Consider the following 18,636-nt stretch of genomic DNA (forward strand, 5'->3'; position numbering starts at 1 on the left):
ACTCCGGAGGTGAACCATTTGGATGCATCGGAGTGGATGCTTGATTCTGGCGCTACTTATCATGTGACTCCTAGGCGAGATTGGTTCTCATCATTTGAGAGACTCGATGGGGGTGTTGTGGTCATGGGAAATGATCAATCCTGTGGCGTTCGTGGGATAGGTACTGTGAGGATTCGGATGCACGATGGAGTAGTCCGTGAGCTGAAGGAGGTGAGATTCGTTCCTCAACTTAAGAAGAATCTTATCTCAGTGGGGGCTTTGGAGGCGAAGGGATTCAGGGTGACCTTTGAGGATGCTGTAGCAAAGGTTACTAAGGGATCTTTGGTGGTGATGAAGGGAGTCCGAAATCATAATTTATATTATCTGAAGGGGAGCACCGAGATTGGCCAGGTTGCTTCGGCGATTTCAGAGGCGGACATGAGCAGACTTTGGCACTACAGGCTAGGGCATACAGGTGAAAAGTCACTGCAGGCATTGTGCAAGCAGGGGCTTTTGAAGGGAGCCAAGAGTGGTAAAGTAGAATTCTGTGAGCACTGTGTACTTGGCAAGAAGACGAAGGTGAAGTTCGGGACGGCCATTCATAGGACGAGGGGCATCTTGGACTACGTGCACACAGATGTTTGGGGTCCCACTAAGACGGCATCACTTGGTGGTCGACATTGGTTCGTCACGTTCGTTGATGACTATTCTAGGCGATGTTGGGTGTACACCATGAAGCATAAGAGTGAAGTCCTAGATTTGTTTGTGGAGTGGAAGAAGAGATTGGAACTGCAGACTGGGAGAAAGATCAAGACGTTGCGATCCGACAACGGCGGCGAGTATACCTCAGACCCCTTTCTGCAGCTATGTCGAGACGAGGGCATAGAGAGGCACTTCACAGTTAGTCATACACCGCAGCAGAATGGGGTGGCAGAGAGATTGAATCGGTCTTTGCTGGAGAAGATTCGATGTTTATTGGCGCATAGTGGTTTGGAGAAGATCTTTTGGGCTGAGGCACTTTCTTATGCGAGCCACCTCATTAACAGGCTGCCTTCATCTGCGATTGAGGGGAAGACCCCTATGGAGATGTGGTCGGGAGAGACAGCACATGACTATGACCAGCTTAAGGTATTTGGTTGCCCTGCATATTATCATGTTAGAACTGATAAGTTGGAACCTCGAGCTAGGAAGGCCATATTTGTAGGATTCAAGCGTGGTGTCAAGGGATACAAGCTTTGGGATCCAGTTGATAAGAAGATTGTGCTGAGTAGGGACGTCACATTCGATGAGGCTTCTATCTTGAAGCTTCCCAGCTCTCATCAGGTGGAGAGCAACCCGACAGAGGAGATTTCGCAGGTGGTGGAGATTGATGCAGCTCCACAGAGTCCAGATAGTGCAGTATCCATGAGAGTGCCGACTGAGGTGACGCCAGGCGAGCACGACGGTGATGCGGAGGATACGGGTACTCATGAGCAGGATCAGGGACCGACGGCTCAGGTTCAGGATTCTATTGCGGCACGGAGACAGAGGAGAGACATACGGGTGCCAGCACGGTATGCCGACACAGTTGCATATGCACTTCCGGTGGAGAGTATCGATGAGATGGTGCCTACTACATTCAGAGAGGCCGAGCAGAGTTCGGAGGCTGATTCGTGGCAGGTGGCTATGCAGGAGGAGATGGAGTCTCTTCACAAGAACGATACATGGGAGCTTGTAGAGCTTCCAAAGGGGCGGAAGGCGATTGGGTGCAAGTGGGTGTACACGAAGAAGGAGGGCATTGAGGGCACTCCAGTGAGGTTCAAGGCTAGGTTGGTTGCGAAGGGCTATGCACAGGAGGAAGGTATTGATTACAATGAGGTTTTCTCTCCGGTGGTGAAGCATTCGTCGATTCGGATTTTGCTAGCTTTGGTGGCACAGTATGGATTGGAGTTAGATCAGTTGGATGTGAAGACAGCATTTCTTCATGGTGATCTTGATGAAGAAATATATATGACTCAGCCATTGGGATTCCGAGCTGCAGGGAAAGATAAGTTGGTTTGCAGGCTAAAGAAATCGCTATACGGTTTGAAGCAGTCTCCTCGACAGTGGTATAGGCGATTTGATGGTTTTATGCTTGGTCATTCGTACACTCGGAGCCAGTTTGATCCTTGCGTGTATTTTCGCAAGTTGAGAGGAGGTGCGTACATTTATTTGTTGCTTTATGTCGATGACATGTTGGTTGCTTCTAGTTCCAGGTCAGCTATAGATGAGTTGAAAGTTCAGCTTTCGAATGAGTTTGAGATGAAGGACTTGGGCGAGGCGAAGCGCATTTTAGGGATGGAGATCGGCAGAGATAAGAAGAAGGGCAGGATTTGTTTGACACAGGTGGCTTATTTGAAGAAGGTTCTACAGCGATTCCATGTTAGCATGGATACGAAGCCAGTTTGTGTACCGTTGGGAGCCCATTTGAAGCTTTCAGCTGGCCTTTCACCGAAGTCAGTTGAAGACCGTGAGTTGATGACGAAGACTCCATATGCGAGCGCAGTTGGGAGCTTGATGTACGCGATGGTATGTACGAGGCCGGATTTGTCACAGGCAGTGAGCATGGTGTCGAGATACATGCACGATCCAGGAGTGGGTCATTGGGACGCCGTGAGATGGATTTTGAGGTACATTAGAGGTACGCTCAATGTTGGTTTGGTTTATGAGCGGGACACTACAGGTGGGCAGCTATGCATTGGCTATGTTGATTCGGATTATGCCGGGGATTTGGATAAGCGCCGGTCTACTACGGGGTATGTGTTCACTTTGACCCGTGCGCCGGACTTAGCATGACTGTTAAGTCGACTTATGGCAAGTCGACTTAACAGTCTGTTAAGTCGACTTATGAAGTGTTCTCCAGTTGTTGATTTTCTCTCTGTCAAGTCGACTTGTGAGCTCTGTTAAGTCGACTTACGACGGGTTTTTTGCATACGTAGGTTTCCTATTTGCAGTCTGATTGGGGTTTTGTTTTGGTATAAATAGGGAAACGATTTGTGAGGTTAAAATATCAGAGATTGAGGAATCTTTTGAGCATTGTGAGAGGGAGATATTGTGAGCAAGGTGAGATCTTTGGTTGAGGGTTAGTTTGAGAGAATTTGTGTGATTGTAACCCTTTGTACTCTCCTTGATTTAGTGAAATCTCCCCATCCTCTCCCCGTGGACGTAGGCAAATTGCCGAACCACGTATATCTCTGTGTTTGGATTGATTTGGCTTTATTGGTTGGATTTGTGCAAGAGTTTGTCTTTCTTCTACTCGTGATCACAGGTTCGTTGTGAGTTCGTGCAAGGCTTCCGCAAAGGCGCGCGACAGTTACAAGCTGTCAGCCTTTATATTTTGATGATGATTTACAACCACCATTATTAGTACTAATTTGCTTGTTGAGTGATATTGTAAATTACAAGAATATCAAGCTCGTTAGTAACTTCATTGGAGGATTGGATGGATTATCAAGCTCGTTAGTGCAAATAAGAAGTCATTAGTACAAATAAGAAGTCATTAGTACCTTTATTGGAGGATTGGATGCCATAGCCGAATTTTTCTTTGAGTGGCGTTCTGATTCACATAATTCAATTAGAAGGGATACAGTTTGTATTTTTTGACGTTCCGCAATGTTGGCACAAAGAATAAATAGAAAATTAAATTAATATCTTACATCATAAACTTCAAATCGCTCTGATTTCTTAAATCTACGTCTAAGACTCATCTAACTCTCTTGCTCAGAGATTACGGGGAGTTATTATACGGTATATGAATGTCAATTTATATCGAAGTCATACGAAACCCTTAATTTTTATTTGTCGCTTGAAATCGATGCATCATAAATTATAGATAAATTGAAATTAGAAAAGTTTGAAATTAACAAATCGGCCTACTAGCTGAGTTTGTCCTCGTACAGATTGGATCAAAATAACGATGCCATATATACTTTTAAGTTTATAGTGACATATTTCTTATTTACTATGTATATGATTAAGCATGTACTTGTAGTAATATTAGAAGCAGAAAGTATTATTTGATGGTTGTGTAAATATTTGAAATTCTTATATTAATTCTAACAGTAGATGGAGACATAAAAATTATATGTTGTGGCCAATAAAATTGGAATTATGATTATTTATCGAAAGGAGCTAAAAATTAGGAAATGGAAAAAAATCCATTCTTCTACTATAAACTCGTGTTTGCCGCATCAAAATGAAAACTCGATTTGGTTGAGGAAACTATAAAAGATATAATGCATAAATGCGTATATGAGCCTATACTGAAACAAAAATGAATATGCATTAACGTGCTCAAAATTCTTTTCTTTTGGGGTTGAATTTTGTTTAATTTGGATAAAAATTCAAATTCTGCGAGTCTTGATTCATCCTCCATTCTTCTTTCTTGAGGTATCAGTTTCCAATTCAAATGTATATGATTTTCTAGCATTCATACTTTTCTAATTAATGCTAGTATACTTTGCGAATACGATAAATACACAATTATCACCTGTGCTTAGATTGAACTGAGTGTGTACGCTTATTAGTTTCCTAGTGCTAATGAACATGATTAGTTGATTTTTTTTCCCAAATATGTACAGTTACAAAATTATTTCATAAAGATCTCTAATATGTTTATGTTAATGTTTTTATTGCAACGGATGCTAGAAGTTGCTGACATTATCGAAGCAGACGGTACTGAGGGCGCAGAAGAAGGGAATTCCCCAGGGGTTATATTTTATAATCTTTTACAAAATGTTTTTTATTTTATTTTTTATTTTTAATTTCCCCGCCTTCAGAATTTCAAAAAGTTAAACTTGTGAGATATTGGATTTTTTTTCGCAGGTTGAGATGATGAATGATGCTATGGCAATGGATGAAGATGCCACAGGCACGGTCATAAATGGGTCGGTGGGCTAGTTATATGCTACAGTTTTTATTTTTATTTTACATATTTATATTCGTGAACAAAAAGTCATTGAACCATCACCGTATGATAATTGAAACGCGAAACAGCAAAACGAATATCCTTAAAACATGAATAATGTTACAATATGACAATTAAAAACAACAATAAATATTCAAATAAAATAAAACAAAAAGGTACTATCGGACCAATGTATTTACTTCTACATAACCTACGGGAGTAGAGAAAGTCATTGAAGTTACAAACCTTCCCCGTTTTTTTCCAATATTAAGATTTTAGAAGGGGGCAATGTGCATATATTCATCTCTCATTTGATGTTTGCAATGCCTGTAGTTTTGCAAATAGGACACAAGTTCTTCATCATCAGCCATTGTTTTATGCAATCGGTGTGGAAATCATGCCCACAGTCCAGTCTTCCGACCTCGTCCTCTTCGACATACTCTTCCTGTCAGAAAACGGAGGAAATTTCGTCAAAAGAGATGCTGATTTAAAAGTATATGCACCGTAAAGTATTAACAAGGCTAAATTTTACAGAACCCCCCCCCCCCCCAGAACTTTGGGGATGTTATTGCACAAAACACCCCCAAAACTTTATAAATTAGAGAAACACTAAGCTTCTTTCGCTACCAACGGAAATTAGTTTTAGTTGTCATATGTTTTGCATGAGACATGTTTTAGATAATTTTGGCCTTGTATAGTTTTTACTCTTGCCTAGTTTTTTCGGGTTAGGTTGATAGATATATATAAGGGTAGCTAGGTCTTTCACCCTTCAAAGTAACACCATTTATGACAATTCCAATAGTTCAGAGGGGTCTGTATAATTTTGAAAGTTCATGATTTTTACCGGAATTTATAAGGTGTAGGTGACTCAAACAGACAAACGTTGTATACATGTATAAAGAAACAAACATAAATCGAATTTGCTTGTAATAAAATGATGTTGATAGAGAAAAGTAAATGAAGGTTCTCATATTTTCCACATCTCAAGTTATGCTTGGAATTTGCCTATATCTCCTCAATTAATTTCTACTTAATCTTGAAATCAATGATGAGGCAAGGAGTTTCATCTTCCCATTCTAAATAGTATCAAAGTAGTACCAAAAGCATAGAACAATTAGTATTATTACTCTTTACCAAAATAGCAAATGTTAGCTTATCAAAAGTAAGGTAATAGCAAATGTCTGCATTACTATTGTACAATACAAACTTCCAAAAGTTAGGCGAAGAAAAACTGCTAAGAGATCAAATAGGCTTATACCTGACAAATGCAGCACGGTTCAACATCACTAGGGGTTTCCTCGGTAAGGGAAATATATTTCCTCTGCTTCAGGCACTTCACAATAGTTTCTTCACTAATTCCAGTGCTCACATTCCCTATTCTCTCTGTCAATGCAAGTAGCTCCTGTGAAAAGTTAATTAATGTCAGTGTTAAAAGTAGTTTACAAATATGAAGAAATTGATCGGCGAGCAACATAACTTTCCCTTATGACTTACCTCATAAGACATATTATCAACATCAAGCCTCATATCTCTATGCCTGTCATATAATAACACTCTTTGTACAGCCTGTTTGAAAATTTTATGTTAGTTTCTACTACGCAAAGGGACGATGACCATACAAAACCACTAAGGGGGTCAATTTCGATGTGAAATGCCATGGTCGATCATAATACTGTCCATGGAAAAGCTCCATACGAGAGTGTATGATAGACTCCCAGAAAAATAGAACTACTGGGAAGGCACACATTCATTTATAATCAGATCTGAACATTGATACATAACAGTAAGACATAAGACCTAGGTAGAAAATTGACCTCTATGTGCAAATCTTCCCCTCTTCGTGAAAGCACATCACGTACCTGTTACAACAAGAGATGTGAAATACGGAACTATTAGATCCATAATATTGTTTAAGACAAACTGGAAATGCACATGCAATGTAGCAAGAACTAGAACTATCAATATGATTTTTTAGGCCTTCCACTAATGAGAAGTTAAGAATGAAGCACATTGACCGTATAAAATGCACGACAGTTTGATGATGTATAAGAAGAAAGAACATACATATTTAATACTATGCACAAAAACAGTTTATAAGCTTCCACTAAACTAAAATTGGTGGGATAAAAAAACCAAAAGAAACATCATAAAATTGAAGAGATGAATTAAAATTGATAAGCATGTTGAATCATTTGTTTGCATGATCCTGTGGAGTCAAAAGATATGCTCCTACACATGACACATCCAGGTGCAGTATAAAATACGCACTCAGGTTCAATGTCAAGCATGAAGAGGACAATGAACTTAACCAATACGTGTAATATTAGTATAAATACAAGGAAACTTTGCCAATATGTGTGATGTTCTACGAATTGATATAGATGTTGACTATTTTTATAATAAAACGAGTGGGTAATCATGCTGGAATAGTAATAATAATTTGCCCTTGAACATCCAATACAAATTATGTAATAATATTGTAATATTAATAAATTTAATTGTTGCACATAATTTGGGTATTATTTATATAATTGTTATATATATCCTTAGAAGTTATTTTGTTAGATCATGCACTGTGATGGTCACTTGCTTGGAGATATGATCTAACTTAGAAATTTCTTAAATTTGTGCTTAACCTATAACTAGTAAAGGATAACTTTGTTATAACAGGTTATTATGCATGACACCGATATATGAGATATGGTGGTGGATCTCAACCATCGGGAATGGAGATTCTCCGGGTGTATGTCATAAGCACACATTATGATGTGTGTAGCACTAGACCGTATTTGAATTCTCTAGGATGAGTCACCTAAGAGATAGAGAGTTCAAATTGTTACATGGTCCCTTTGACTTGATGATATTGTTATTTTCGATTTGATAATTTAGTATGCTTTGATGTAATGGTTAAGCTTGTTTAGTAAGCGCTACACAACCTGAAACATTGGGTTGCTAAATTTTATTTAGGAAAATAATTGATGTCTAGATAGGATCCAGTATGCTCATTATGATGAGTTAATTTATTATGCATTCCCATGAAGCTATTAAATTCCTGCCGGCAGGTGGTTTTAAAAATATTTTTAAAAATTTACTTTCCTATAAAAATAAAATATTTTGACGTTTCAAAATGATTTTTATTTATGTTCATGGGAATTGCCAAATTTTTGGCATGAGCAAATAGGTGAGTTGTCCTGCTTAAAAGAGTTGCCTAAAATAAATGATACTGGAAGGGAGTGAATGTAAGATATTATTTATTAATAATTAATCCCATATTATGGAAGAGCTTTTATGAACAATTGGTCGGATAGGGATTTGATTGTTAAATTAAAATTATTAATTTGATTAATAATTGGTTCTCGATATGGGACCCAATTGGTCTCACTAATGTCATTAGAAGAGGTATACATGCAATGCAATTCTATTTCTATCCTTAATTGTTATGGATAAAGTTTTTGAATAAATCTATTTCTATCCTTAATTGTTATGGATAAAGTTTTTGAACAAATCTATTCTATCCTTAATTGTTATGGATAGAGTTCTAGATAATTATGAATTGTTTAAAGTTAAAATCTCTAAGACTAGTGTAATCCTATAAATAGGGTTCATATGTAGCCTTATGAAAGAAAAGAGAAGAGATTGAAAATCTTATGAAGATAATATGAAGAAATAGATTTTTGAGAACCTATCTCTCAGTATTGCTCCTCTACGGTGACGGGTGGATTTCAATTGGAGGCTTTTTCTCTTGAGGAAGCTATTTCGGATTGATCTCGGGACAGGTTATTGTAGAAATTCGGAAAGCGTTTCAGGTATTCTTCTAATATTTAATTACTTTTGATTAATAGTCATGATATGCTTTTTCCGCTGCGTTGTATGTCATGATTCCAACAAATCATCCAATCACAAACAATATATTCAGAAAAGAGTTAATATCAAGAGAATCAATACGAAAACATATGACACAAACCTCTGATAACATCCTGCGCCTGCTTTCTCTTGCAGCCACTGAGAGATCATCAAGAACACCAGTTGCAGACCGAATGTGAGATAGCTGGAGGCGAAGAGCAGCTATTCTTTGCCTTCTCAGCTCCAGCAAGGTATTTGAAGGACCCGAAGTGTGCTGGGAAACATTATAGTTACTCGTAAAGCTCCTTGAGTTGGCTTCTTCTCTTAAAACATTAGACCTTTGCCCTGTGATGGCTAGAGATGTTGAAGAACTGCCTGTTCTTGAACTGGAAGCTATATCCACAGGGAAGGGACGGGTATTTTGAACCAAGGCAGGAAATTGTAGTATAGGAGACTGACTGTCTCGAGTTCCACTATCGCCTGCTATTGTAGACTCCAGGAATTGATTAAATGAGACAAATGGATCAGAAGCCCTAAGAATACTTCCTTGATGTTCAGGGTTGTTTCTGGTCCGACAATTTCTCTGCAAGTCTTCTGTGCTAAGACTAAACCCTGATGGATGATTAGATGCGGTTGATATACTTAAAGTAGTGTTAGCACTCTGATGAGCAGAAGCAGATTGAACTGAACTACTCTCTCCTCGGTAATGGCTACTCTGCCCTTCAATGCTCTTCCTCTTGCAAGACAAATGCCGACCATCAACCGTATTGTTATTTATATTTAAAGAATACTGGTCTGGGTTTCGAAGGGAACTTGGATCTTGATAAGATGACTGGCCGTCGTCTACGGGAGTGTTGTTTAGATTAAACCTCGGATTTTCAACGGGAAGTGCATTGGCCGACCGGATTTGGGTTTCATCCGTTCTTGCTCCCTGACTCCTATTTATTCTCACAGGAGACGCCCAGTTATGCTCCATGTCGGTTCCTTCATCAGTGATCTCATCTAATGAAAAGCTCAAGCTAGGCTCGTCTGCATTCCAAGTACTCGAATCAGCATCATCTCTACTCCCTTCAGACATTTATCCTTTCTTGAAAGAACAATACTGCAGATTAACAAAACTACTAAGATCATGCTGTGATATCATTACTTGCACCTAAAATGTTTATGCACTTTTTATCACTTTAATCGCCTCACCGCAGGCAATTGTCACCTTAGATCAGTGTGAAAGTTAATAATTTTGCATTCCAATTCGATTTGGTAGATGATCGAAACAAGCTGAAAACTAATCAAGATCCAACCTTTATGATGACAGTGATGGAAAAGGGAAAATTGAACAGACCCGTATTCCAAAAACCACAAAAATCACAAACATCCGCATATCATTCAGCTTGGGTCAATAAAACATCGAAAATTGCCAATAATCGCAGTGAAAAATGAAAAGGGAAACGAAGAAATTGGTACCTTGGAGCAAAATCAGATACTGGAATTAGAAGATCGAGATGAAAACAAGATATCAGCAGCTCGTTGGTTTCCGCTTCCCTTCCCTCATAGAAGTGAAATCGCCAACAAAGGCAGCGACTTTACTGATGGTTCTAACGGGAAAGGGAAAGAATTAATGGATGGAGAGAGAGAGAGAGAGAGAGAGAGAGAGAGAGAGAAGGAGAGAGTTCTGAGGATTTTTTTTTTCTTGCTAATGCTGAAATTTAACAGTGGGTTTTTAATGCTGGCCCAAAAACATACGGGGGGAAAAGATAGACTACCTGCAAACTACTACTGGTGATTTTGATTACTTTTAGTAGAGGTGTTAACGGACCGGATAAAGATAGAAGCAAAATGATAGGGGCACACCATTAACCACAACTCTAATCTTATCATCCCTCTCATTGCTGTTGTGCACCGGGCTCCACATCAGATTTTAAATTTAAAATCTTATGTGGAGCCCGGTGCACTACAGCAATGAGAGGGATGATGTGATTGGAGTTGTGGTTAATGGTGTGCCCCTAGTGCTACTCCAGGTGGAATACTATAATTATCACATTCATTATCATTTTATCAATCACACGTATCGAGAGAGATACGAGTATGTCCTGGTAAGAAAAACTTATATCTATGTCCGTTAAACTGGATACAGTTATGGATATACATGTAAATATATGTGTGGATATGCATGCACATACGAAACTGATGTGAGAAAACCAAATAATATCAAACAAAATATAGTTTCTATGGTACATGAGACTTCTTAATATGTTTGTTATATCTAAAAAATCTAAGATTATATCTTTTGATCATCAAAATAAGTTTCAAATCCATTAATCTAAAGAATTAAAATAATTGCAACATGTATGATCAACATATATTTTTAATATTTTGGATACGGATCCAAATATTTCATTGTATAACCATATTCTTTCAGTTACAGATTTTAGTAACCATATTCATATTCTAATGGATATTGATGTGGGTATATATGTGAATATAGGTATTTTTTTGACACCCCTTTGTTATAGTCGTTTCAGTGCTAAAAAGGAATCTCCAATCAATAGCAGACAAATGTCTCACATTATGCGTAACCGAGCAAGCTCTTCACTTCAAGATGATCAAAGACCCAGCTCGGACGACTCGATCGACACGCCGACATCTCGCGAGGGCGACTCAAAAGGTGTTACATGTCGACATGTGGCTAGGTTGATTTTTTGACCAACCTACTCGACCGACATCTCGTGAGGGTGACTCAAAAGGAGGTATTTCTTGACCTTCTACCAGACGAGCAGAAATGCAACGACTACCTCGAGACTCGAGTTGATGACCAATCACCTTACAATAAATGCCATTAAATGCATGACTGAGGCCATCATTTATTCGTCCTCAATAGTCTTTATGACACATCGGACCACGTCGGCACCGCACGCCCCCAGTCATTTCACATTATAAATAGGGATATTATTTTTAATAATAAAGTAAGATTTTTATCTCTACCCACTATGCTTAAGAACTTCTACAATTCAATTACTTCTCCACTCAAGCAAATTACTGACTTGTTCATTGGAGGAACAACTGGAGAACCCAACTACGCCATCTTACGATTTGATATATGTGCAGTGAAGAACAGCGCACCTCAGGACCGAACATTCGGAGGGTTAGAAGACCTCCGTCAACCAGATTACTTTTCTCATTGGCTGTTTTGATATCAGCCATCAACTCTCTTCTTAGTAGTGCTACTATAAAAGTATAATCTCTCTGATGTTTGAGAAATTTGAATGGACTATAATATGTTTCTGGTAGCAGAGTTTGTTGTTTTAAGATTTTGTGAAATCACGACGAGGTATAAATTGTCTTTAATTTGGTCAATCATCATGGATTACAGGTAGAATATGATACTTATCACATTCATATTCATTTACCAATGACACATATCGACACAAATACGAGTATGTTTTTGGTAAGAAAAACTCATATCTACATCCGTTAAAACCAGATACTGCTATAGATGTACATGCAAATATATGTGCGGATATGCACGCACAAAACCGATGTGAGAAAACCAAATAATATCAATAAAAAACTAGTTTGTATGATACATGAGACTTCATTAATATGTTTGTTATATCAAAAAAAATCTAAGATTATATCTTTTGATCATCAAAATAAATTTTAAATCCATTAATCTAAAGAATTAAAATAATTGCAACATGTATGATCAACATATATTTTAATATTTCGGATACGGATCCAAATATTTCACCACATAACAGTATCTTTTTAGTTACTGATTTTAGTAACCATATTCATAATCTAATGGATACCGATGCGGGTATATATGTGAATACCCCTAAACTCACACTTTTATTATTTTAATTTTTTTCTGTTTGGTTGTTTTCCTAGAGAGAAGAAAATCAAATTTCTAAGAAAGAAGCTTTTCCAAATTATTTTCTGTAATGTTGATGGATAGCAGATTTTTCAGAATGTGCATCAGCTCTTGTGCGTTTGGAAAACAGCTCTTCCAAAAGTACACTCCTTCAAACAAAAAAGAATTCTAAATTTAAAACCATTCATGTAAAGGGTTAATTGCTAATAGCCCCCTACAGCGCCACCCAATTGCAAATAGATCCCCTCTAATTCATATAAAGGGTTAATTGCTACGATCGGTCTCTGCTCGTTGCGGATCCGAGGAGGTGCGAGCCCAAAAGTTCGGGCCCAAGAAGTTCGGGGGGCGCGGCGCACGCGCGAGGTTCCAGAAGTCGTATCGTTGAGTGACGTCGGAGCGATTTTGTGTTTTTCGGTTGAATTATGTAGGGGGGTTTTAGAGTTGTTTAAGCGGTCTAATTGCATCAAGTTGATGCTTATAAGATTATACTCCGTATAATTTTGCTTAAAAACAATGTTGTTCTTTTTTTATACTTTATCCCAATTTCTATGTTTTTGTTGTCGCTGCTAATCCTTTGATCTGGTGCTAGATGAAAAAGGTCTTATAGCTTTCTTATATATGTCAATAGTATGTAGCTTTTACTCTAAAATTGTTTTTCAACCAAACAATGAGTTTGCATTCAAAATACATTATCTAAAATATAATTGCAAAAATCGAAATGATGACTCGGAGGTTAATTTTGTTGCGTGCATCCTGGTAGAGAGGGAAAGAAATAAATAAAAATGGAGTACGATAGCAAAGATACTGTAATACTCCTTAATCTTAGGGGCTGACCCAAAATATGATTTTCTTGTATTTCTTAAAAAAAAATTACTCTACTTGTTTGGTTCATAACAAGAAAACGGGTCATAACTTTATAGAAAATAGCAAGATTTTCTATAATTTATAGAAATTGAATCAAACACCTCTAAATTTATAGAAAAATGTCAACTTTATAGAAAAATGTCAATGTGGTGTTAGATTTTTGGGTGGTTTCCCGCCCATTTTGAGAGGAAATTGATTTCTGCAAATTTTGGTATTTTTTTATACTTTACAGAAAACGTTTCTGTATATTTTTTTGGACCAAACATGGTTTACTTCTACAGAAAATTTTTAATTACAGAATTACCATTGCCAGACATTTTAAGAAAACTTTTCTATAAAATTATGCAACCAAACACCACTTAAATGAACATTCAATATGTGAATGAAAGAAAGAAGAAAACAGAAATGTGAAGTACGCATGATATCTTGCTTTCTTGCCAAACCCACAACACAGGAGGAAAGCAATAGAAGGCAAAATTTTCATCAAAATAACATTTTACCTCCCAATATAAATTTTTATGACTGGTTTCCCCTTATAATCCACAGTACATGGTGGAAGGTAACTCACCTTTGAGGTGATACGAGCATATTACAAAAATACAATGGTAACTCTCATATGCAAATAGCGTTGGAAACCGACAAGTCTAAGATATCGAAAATGAGAAAGGCAATGATATAAGCCAAAAGACCTCGGATGAAAATGTGAAAGAAACTGTTGATCAGGTACCTATATGTCTACCATCCAAAAATTCACTCTCTGTACAATACAAACTTCGCAACTTCGTGTAGTCCAGCTTCAACATAACATGCAGCAACACGATCAATGACCTCATCCCAAGTCCCTTCAACCGAGGCCAAGTCCAGCAAAAAAGCAGCCTCGTCAAGGGCCACCTGCGTTACCACATCAGTTATATTGAGGGATTCAAGACCCGATATCAACAAAAATGTCGGATATGGATACAGTTACGAATATTGCGTTAATTTCTCATATAATGATAGGGATATTGAGAGGTAGAGTATCTCGATCCATATATCAGGATATCTGCATTGACTAGACCATTAGAATTGCTTGACTTCAAAATTAAAAATCAATTTTCAAGATCTATAAATCTAAAGTTTAGTTCGTAAGTCTTTGCTAGGGCATTCATGGACTATGATTTGGGAAATTGTATTTGATTCAAACCACTCTCATATCATACAATGATACAGAGATATACAGTTCAGAGTTTTATTCGTTTCTTTTATATTTGATAGGCCTCAACATTCGATTTTTTTGTGGGGTATGGATAAGTTTCTTATTGAACCATATCCACATTTGTATCAACTTCAATGACTCGCAAGCAGATATGGATACAATAAATGCCATATCCATACATGTTCGCACCCCTAGTGATATTTCACAAAGATTTATGTCACACTACATTTGCAATAAACATGGCAATGATCTACCTGTTCTGGTGCTTTCCCCTTCTTCAAATCTTCAAGCTTTACCTCATCACTCACTTTCTCCTTTATGTACTCAATTTGCTCATCATCCCACTCTGCAATCTCAGCAACTTCCTAAATCATTAACCAACAACTCATAAGCAATTGAAAAAAAATGTTGTGAAGAACTAAAAGACTATAATATGCTTTCATACATGATATCTACATCCCAAAGTCCACCATGGTGATTTCAATGCACCCCGAGCAGCGTCTTTGGCTTCCAAATTACGTCCAACCCTAGACGAATGACATATATTATTAGTATTTTTTATTTTGAGAATAGTGTTAATGAGTAATTTGAATAATTTCTAGATTATAAAAGTTTAAGTCTTCCACGAACTTCAGTAAAACCTCAGCATTGAACACAAAAGGGCGTCCAAATCCTGGGAAGTGATTCCTTGTATAGAACTCTCCAGTGACCAGAGCAGATACCTTTCATTACACAAGGTAAAACATAAAAAACTGGATTGATATGATAAAGTTTCATAAAGCAATCCACGAATCTTTAAAACTCACCTGGTCCCCTTTTTCGAAATGGCGCGCAACTTTTCGCTCTATAACATCTGGAAATAATCCAACCTACAAGAGGAAGAATATGAGTTATATCTCATAATTAAATATATTATAAACGGTATGGATTAGATCTTTGATGTGTCTACCTTCTTCAAGAGATAGATATCAAGGTCATTGATGCCTGATTCCAATACATCACCCTTTTTATAAAATTTTGCTCCAACTCCAGAAGCTGCTTCCCATAAATTATCATTACTGTCCTGGGAATTATTGGCATCTTCCTCAACGAGCATTCTGTGAATAAATTGATCTACCTGCAATATCCCATCAAATGTGAGAAATCTATATCTAAGGTTATGTATTCATATCATAAATTGGAGCTCCAGAAAATGACTGAAGGTTGTTCCTTTAAGGAGAACATCTATTTGGGTGCAAGTAGAAATGAGAATCTAAAGTAACTTTGCACACAACCATATTATCTGAGATTTTTTAAAACAAGTTATTCACGATTCTTGACAGTATATTTGAATTTTTATATATAAACTTCATGATAAAAATGTTGGTTGATAATATCTTACACTTTTAGCCAAGTACCACACACCATACTTATGAACTTCGACCACTGGCATCTCCATCCTAAAGGAATGAGACAGAGTATTAAACTGATTATATCATTGATCTGAAAATAAATTTGTATAGAACCATTACCCAACTGGAGATGTCGGCCATCTTAAAAGTGATGTCAAAGCACCTGTCGCAGGTTCAATTTAATCATATTTATTACTAATCAGAATGCACCAACTCTTTTCTATGTATTAATACGGTTGCTAAAAAAAGAAATTCCAAACCTGATGGGCTTTCTGATAAAGGAATTACAAGAGGAATCAACCCTTCTTTTGCTGCAGGAGATATTATCTTTTCTCCTGAAAATTGGATGAAAGATTACATTATGCTTCTACAATATGCATGACAAAATACGTTATTGTCTTCAGAACTGGACAAGAAGGGTTAGCCATAAACAAAAATAAGTTAATCAAACTACATCAACCACCTTAATCACAATGACACTCAGACACTGTAATGGTATGATACAAATTTCTTTGTCAGTTTAACTTTCAGAGGCATTATCCAACACAACCTTCGATTCTTAAGCTAGAATTGATTATTAAAACAATTAGTACCTGCCCGTATCATGTTGAGGGAAGAGGTTAGAATAAAAAGTTGATCAATGAGAAATGAACAACATCCGACCCAAGAAGCACGAGATGCTGGCATGGACAGGACACATTACATTTGAACGAACAAAGCCCAGAAATTATACACAAAACAACATTGACAAGACAGGAAATGTTAGGCATTGAATAATGCAATACTACTGTGTCAAATAAAATTTGAAGAATCCCAAAGATACATTGCTTTCATACATTGTACAACAAGACAAATACCATATGTGACGATTCAAGCATATATTTTCCAACACTAACCCTGTCATGGTGCAAGGATAAAGAGGTGAATGTCACGGTGGTGACAATAATGACATTGGCGGCAGCAAGATTGGTGGTAGCAATGTAATGGAGACGAGAAAAGAAAGGAAAACAGGAGGAAGAGTAGGTTTTGTTCAGTAAATAAGATTTTTACCGGATTTGCACTGGGTGCAAACAGGGGCGGATCCACCCTTGTTCAAGGTGGTTCACTTGAACCACCTCAGATTTTCAAGAAACCTTATATATTATATATATCAGTAACAATACAAAACATATCTACAGCCTAGTGGTCGAAGTTGGTTAAGAACTTATGCAAGAGATCTGGAGATTGAATCTCCTAGCCTTCAAAACTTTAATTTTTAACTTAACTTTTCTATTTTATGCTTCTTTTCTTTTTTTTCTTCCCCTATATTTCTTTTTTTCTTCTTTTTCTTTCTTTTTATCCCTTTGTTCCGTCTACTCCTTTAAGGCTTTCTATAAAATTTTTTTATATATATAAGCCAAATCATTGCTTAAAAAAAGAAAATTTTCCCCTTTTAATAACTCTTTCTTTATTATTTTTTCTCTATTATTTGAAAAAAAATTAGTGTGTATTTTGAACCACCACTGAAAACGTCGTAGATCCGCCACTGGGTGCAAATATATTGAAGAAATGCTCATGAAAACAAATCTCAATCACCTATCATGAGGGTATCTCATTCCCACGAAAATGTTATGGGTTATGCCTGTGCGTACTACGGAGTCAAATACTTGTGTTATGTGATGTCTGGGCCTAGACAACGGACTTATGTGTCACGGTCAGCGGGGCCATATCCTCAGATTCATGTACTCCAATATTGTGTCTTTTGACTCTTTTTCATTACTGTCCTTAATAAACAGGGTGGGAAAACCCCATCTCTTAACTCAAGAAGTGTTACAGAAATTCTTTTTTTATGGAGGAATGTGGAAATAATTATATACCCCATGAAATATAAGCGAATACTTTAAAAAAAAAGAATAATGAATGAATTCTTACCTCGTGCTTGGAGCATGTTCAACAAGGATGGAAGATGTTCTGGTGGTCTAGCTGCCGCAACGTCGCTGATGAAAGAAACATGGTCTGCAATTCATACCCAGATGGCCATTCAGATAAATATTTCATCATCAACTATGCTGTATTCGAAAAGATAATCCATTAAATTTCATTTGCAAATATGGCCACAATCCCATTTATCAGAGAGATACTCGTGAACAACTAATGAAGAAACCAACCAGATATATAACTAATGAGACAAGTGGGCACGCTCCAAAGTCCTTCAGCTTATTAATACAGTAATCCAACCTAACATTTTACTGATTATTATTTTTTAATCACCAACTATATATCTTTCTAATCGGGTAAGATTTTTTATTCAAACCCCAATAACCGCACAAAATAAACAATTACCAACTATCCTACATTCGAAACATAAACAGTTGAATTTCATCTACAAATTGTTCCCGAGCTCAAAATGGAACACGTGGGTATACTCCAATTTCCTTCAATTTCCTTGAGATACCACCCAAGCTAGCATTTCGTTACTGATATTTTCACCATTAGCTAGAAAACTTTACCCGTTGAGATTGCAGTGGACAGCGAAGGAGGAGACGATGAAGAGCATCTGATTGATCCGATCGATGGGAGGGCGGAGGCGGCG

At 37.2% G+C, this 18,636-nt stretch overlaps 2 protein-coding genes across 3 annotated transcripts in view; both read right to left on the reverse strand.

Annotated features, from left to right (window-relative positions):
• LOC109845853 (probable E3 ubiquitin-protein ligase HIP1) lies at positions 4,971–10,441 on the reverse strand. 2 transcript variants are annotated; one of them, XM_020415113.1, is made up of 6 exons: positions 10,208–10,441; positions 8,868–9,848; positions 6,718–6,762; positions 6,398–6,469; positions 6,162–6,305; positions 4,971–5,348 (listed from the first exon to the last, which is right to left on the reverse strand). In XM_020415113.1, the coding sequence occupies exons 2-6, from the start codon at positions 9,822–9,824 to the stop codon at positions 5,211–5,213; spliced, it is 1,356 nt and encodes a 451-aa protein (XP_020270702.1). In that variant the 5' UTR covers positions 9,825–9,848; positions 10,208–10,441; the 3' UTR covers positions 4,971–5,210. The 2 variants fall into 2 exon arrangements, with proteins under 2 accessions (XP_020270702.1, XP_020270707.1); XM_020415118.1 differs by having other exon boundaries at positions 8,868–9,775; positions 10,208–10,440.
• LOC109845868 overlaps positions 13,961–18,636 on the reverse strand; it is a 4,790-nt gene continuing 114 nt past the window's right edge. The window contains exons 1-11 of the mRNA XM_020415123.1: positions 18,554–18,636; positions 17,976–18,059; positions 16,325–16,399; positions 16,185–16,227; positions 16,055–16,112; positions 15,623–15,790; positions 15,480–15,542; positions 15,304–15,395; positions 15,119–15,200; positions 14,928–15,038; positions 13,961–14,369 (exon numbers count right to left, since the gene is read on the reverse strand). The exon at positions 18,554–18,636 is cut by the window's right edge and continues 114 nt beyond it. Of these exons, the coding sequence (XP_020270712.1) occupies positions 14,229–14,369; positions 14,928–15,038; positions 15,119–15,200; positions 15,304–15,395; positions 15,480–15,542; positions 15,623–15,790; positions 16,055–16,112; positions 16,185–16,227; positions 16,325–16,399; positions 17,976–17,991 (849 nt within the window). The 5' untranslated portion in view covers positions 17,992–18,059; positions 18,554–18,636 and the 3' untranslated portion in view covers positions 13,961–14,228. The remainder of the gene's footprint in view (positions 14,370–14,927; positions 15,039–15,118; positions 15,201–15,303; positions 15,396–15,479; positions 15,543–15,622; positions 15,791–16,054; positions 16,113–16,184; positions 16,228–16,324; positions 16,400–17,975; positions 18,060–18,553) is intronic.

The sequence above is a fragment of the Asparagus officinalis genome, chromosome 1, assembly GCF_001876935.1.
Source record: "Asparagus officinalis chromosome 1, Aspof.V1, whole genome shotgun sequence".
Classification (NCBI taxonomy): Eukaryota; Viridiplantae; Streptophyta; class Magnoliopsida; order Asparagales; family Asparagaceae; genus Asparagus; species Asparagus officinalis.

What these genes read in the sequence shown, in the direction of transcription:
- LOC109845853 (XM_020415113.1), bottom strand. Translation starts at nt 9,824, where the DNA reads ATGTCTGAAGGGAGTAGAGATGATGCTGATTCGAGTACTTGGAATGCA. An exon ending in GGCGCAGGATGTTATCAGAG is followed by an intron (nt 6,763 to 8,867) that starts GTTTGTGTCATA and finishes TTGTTGTAACAG; the next exon opens with GTACGTGATGTGCTTTCACG. An exon ending in AACCGTGCTGCATTTGTCAG is followed by an intron (nt 5,349 to 6,161) that starts GTATAAGCCTAT and finishes GTTTTCTGACAG; the next exon opens with GAAGAGTATGTCGAAGAGGA.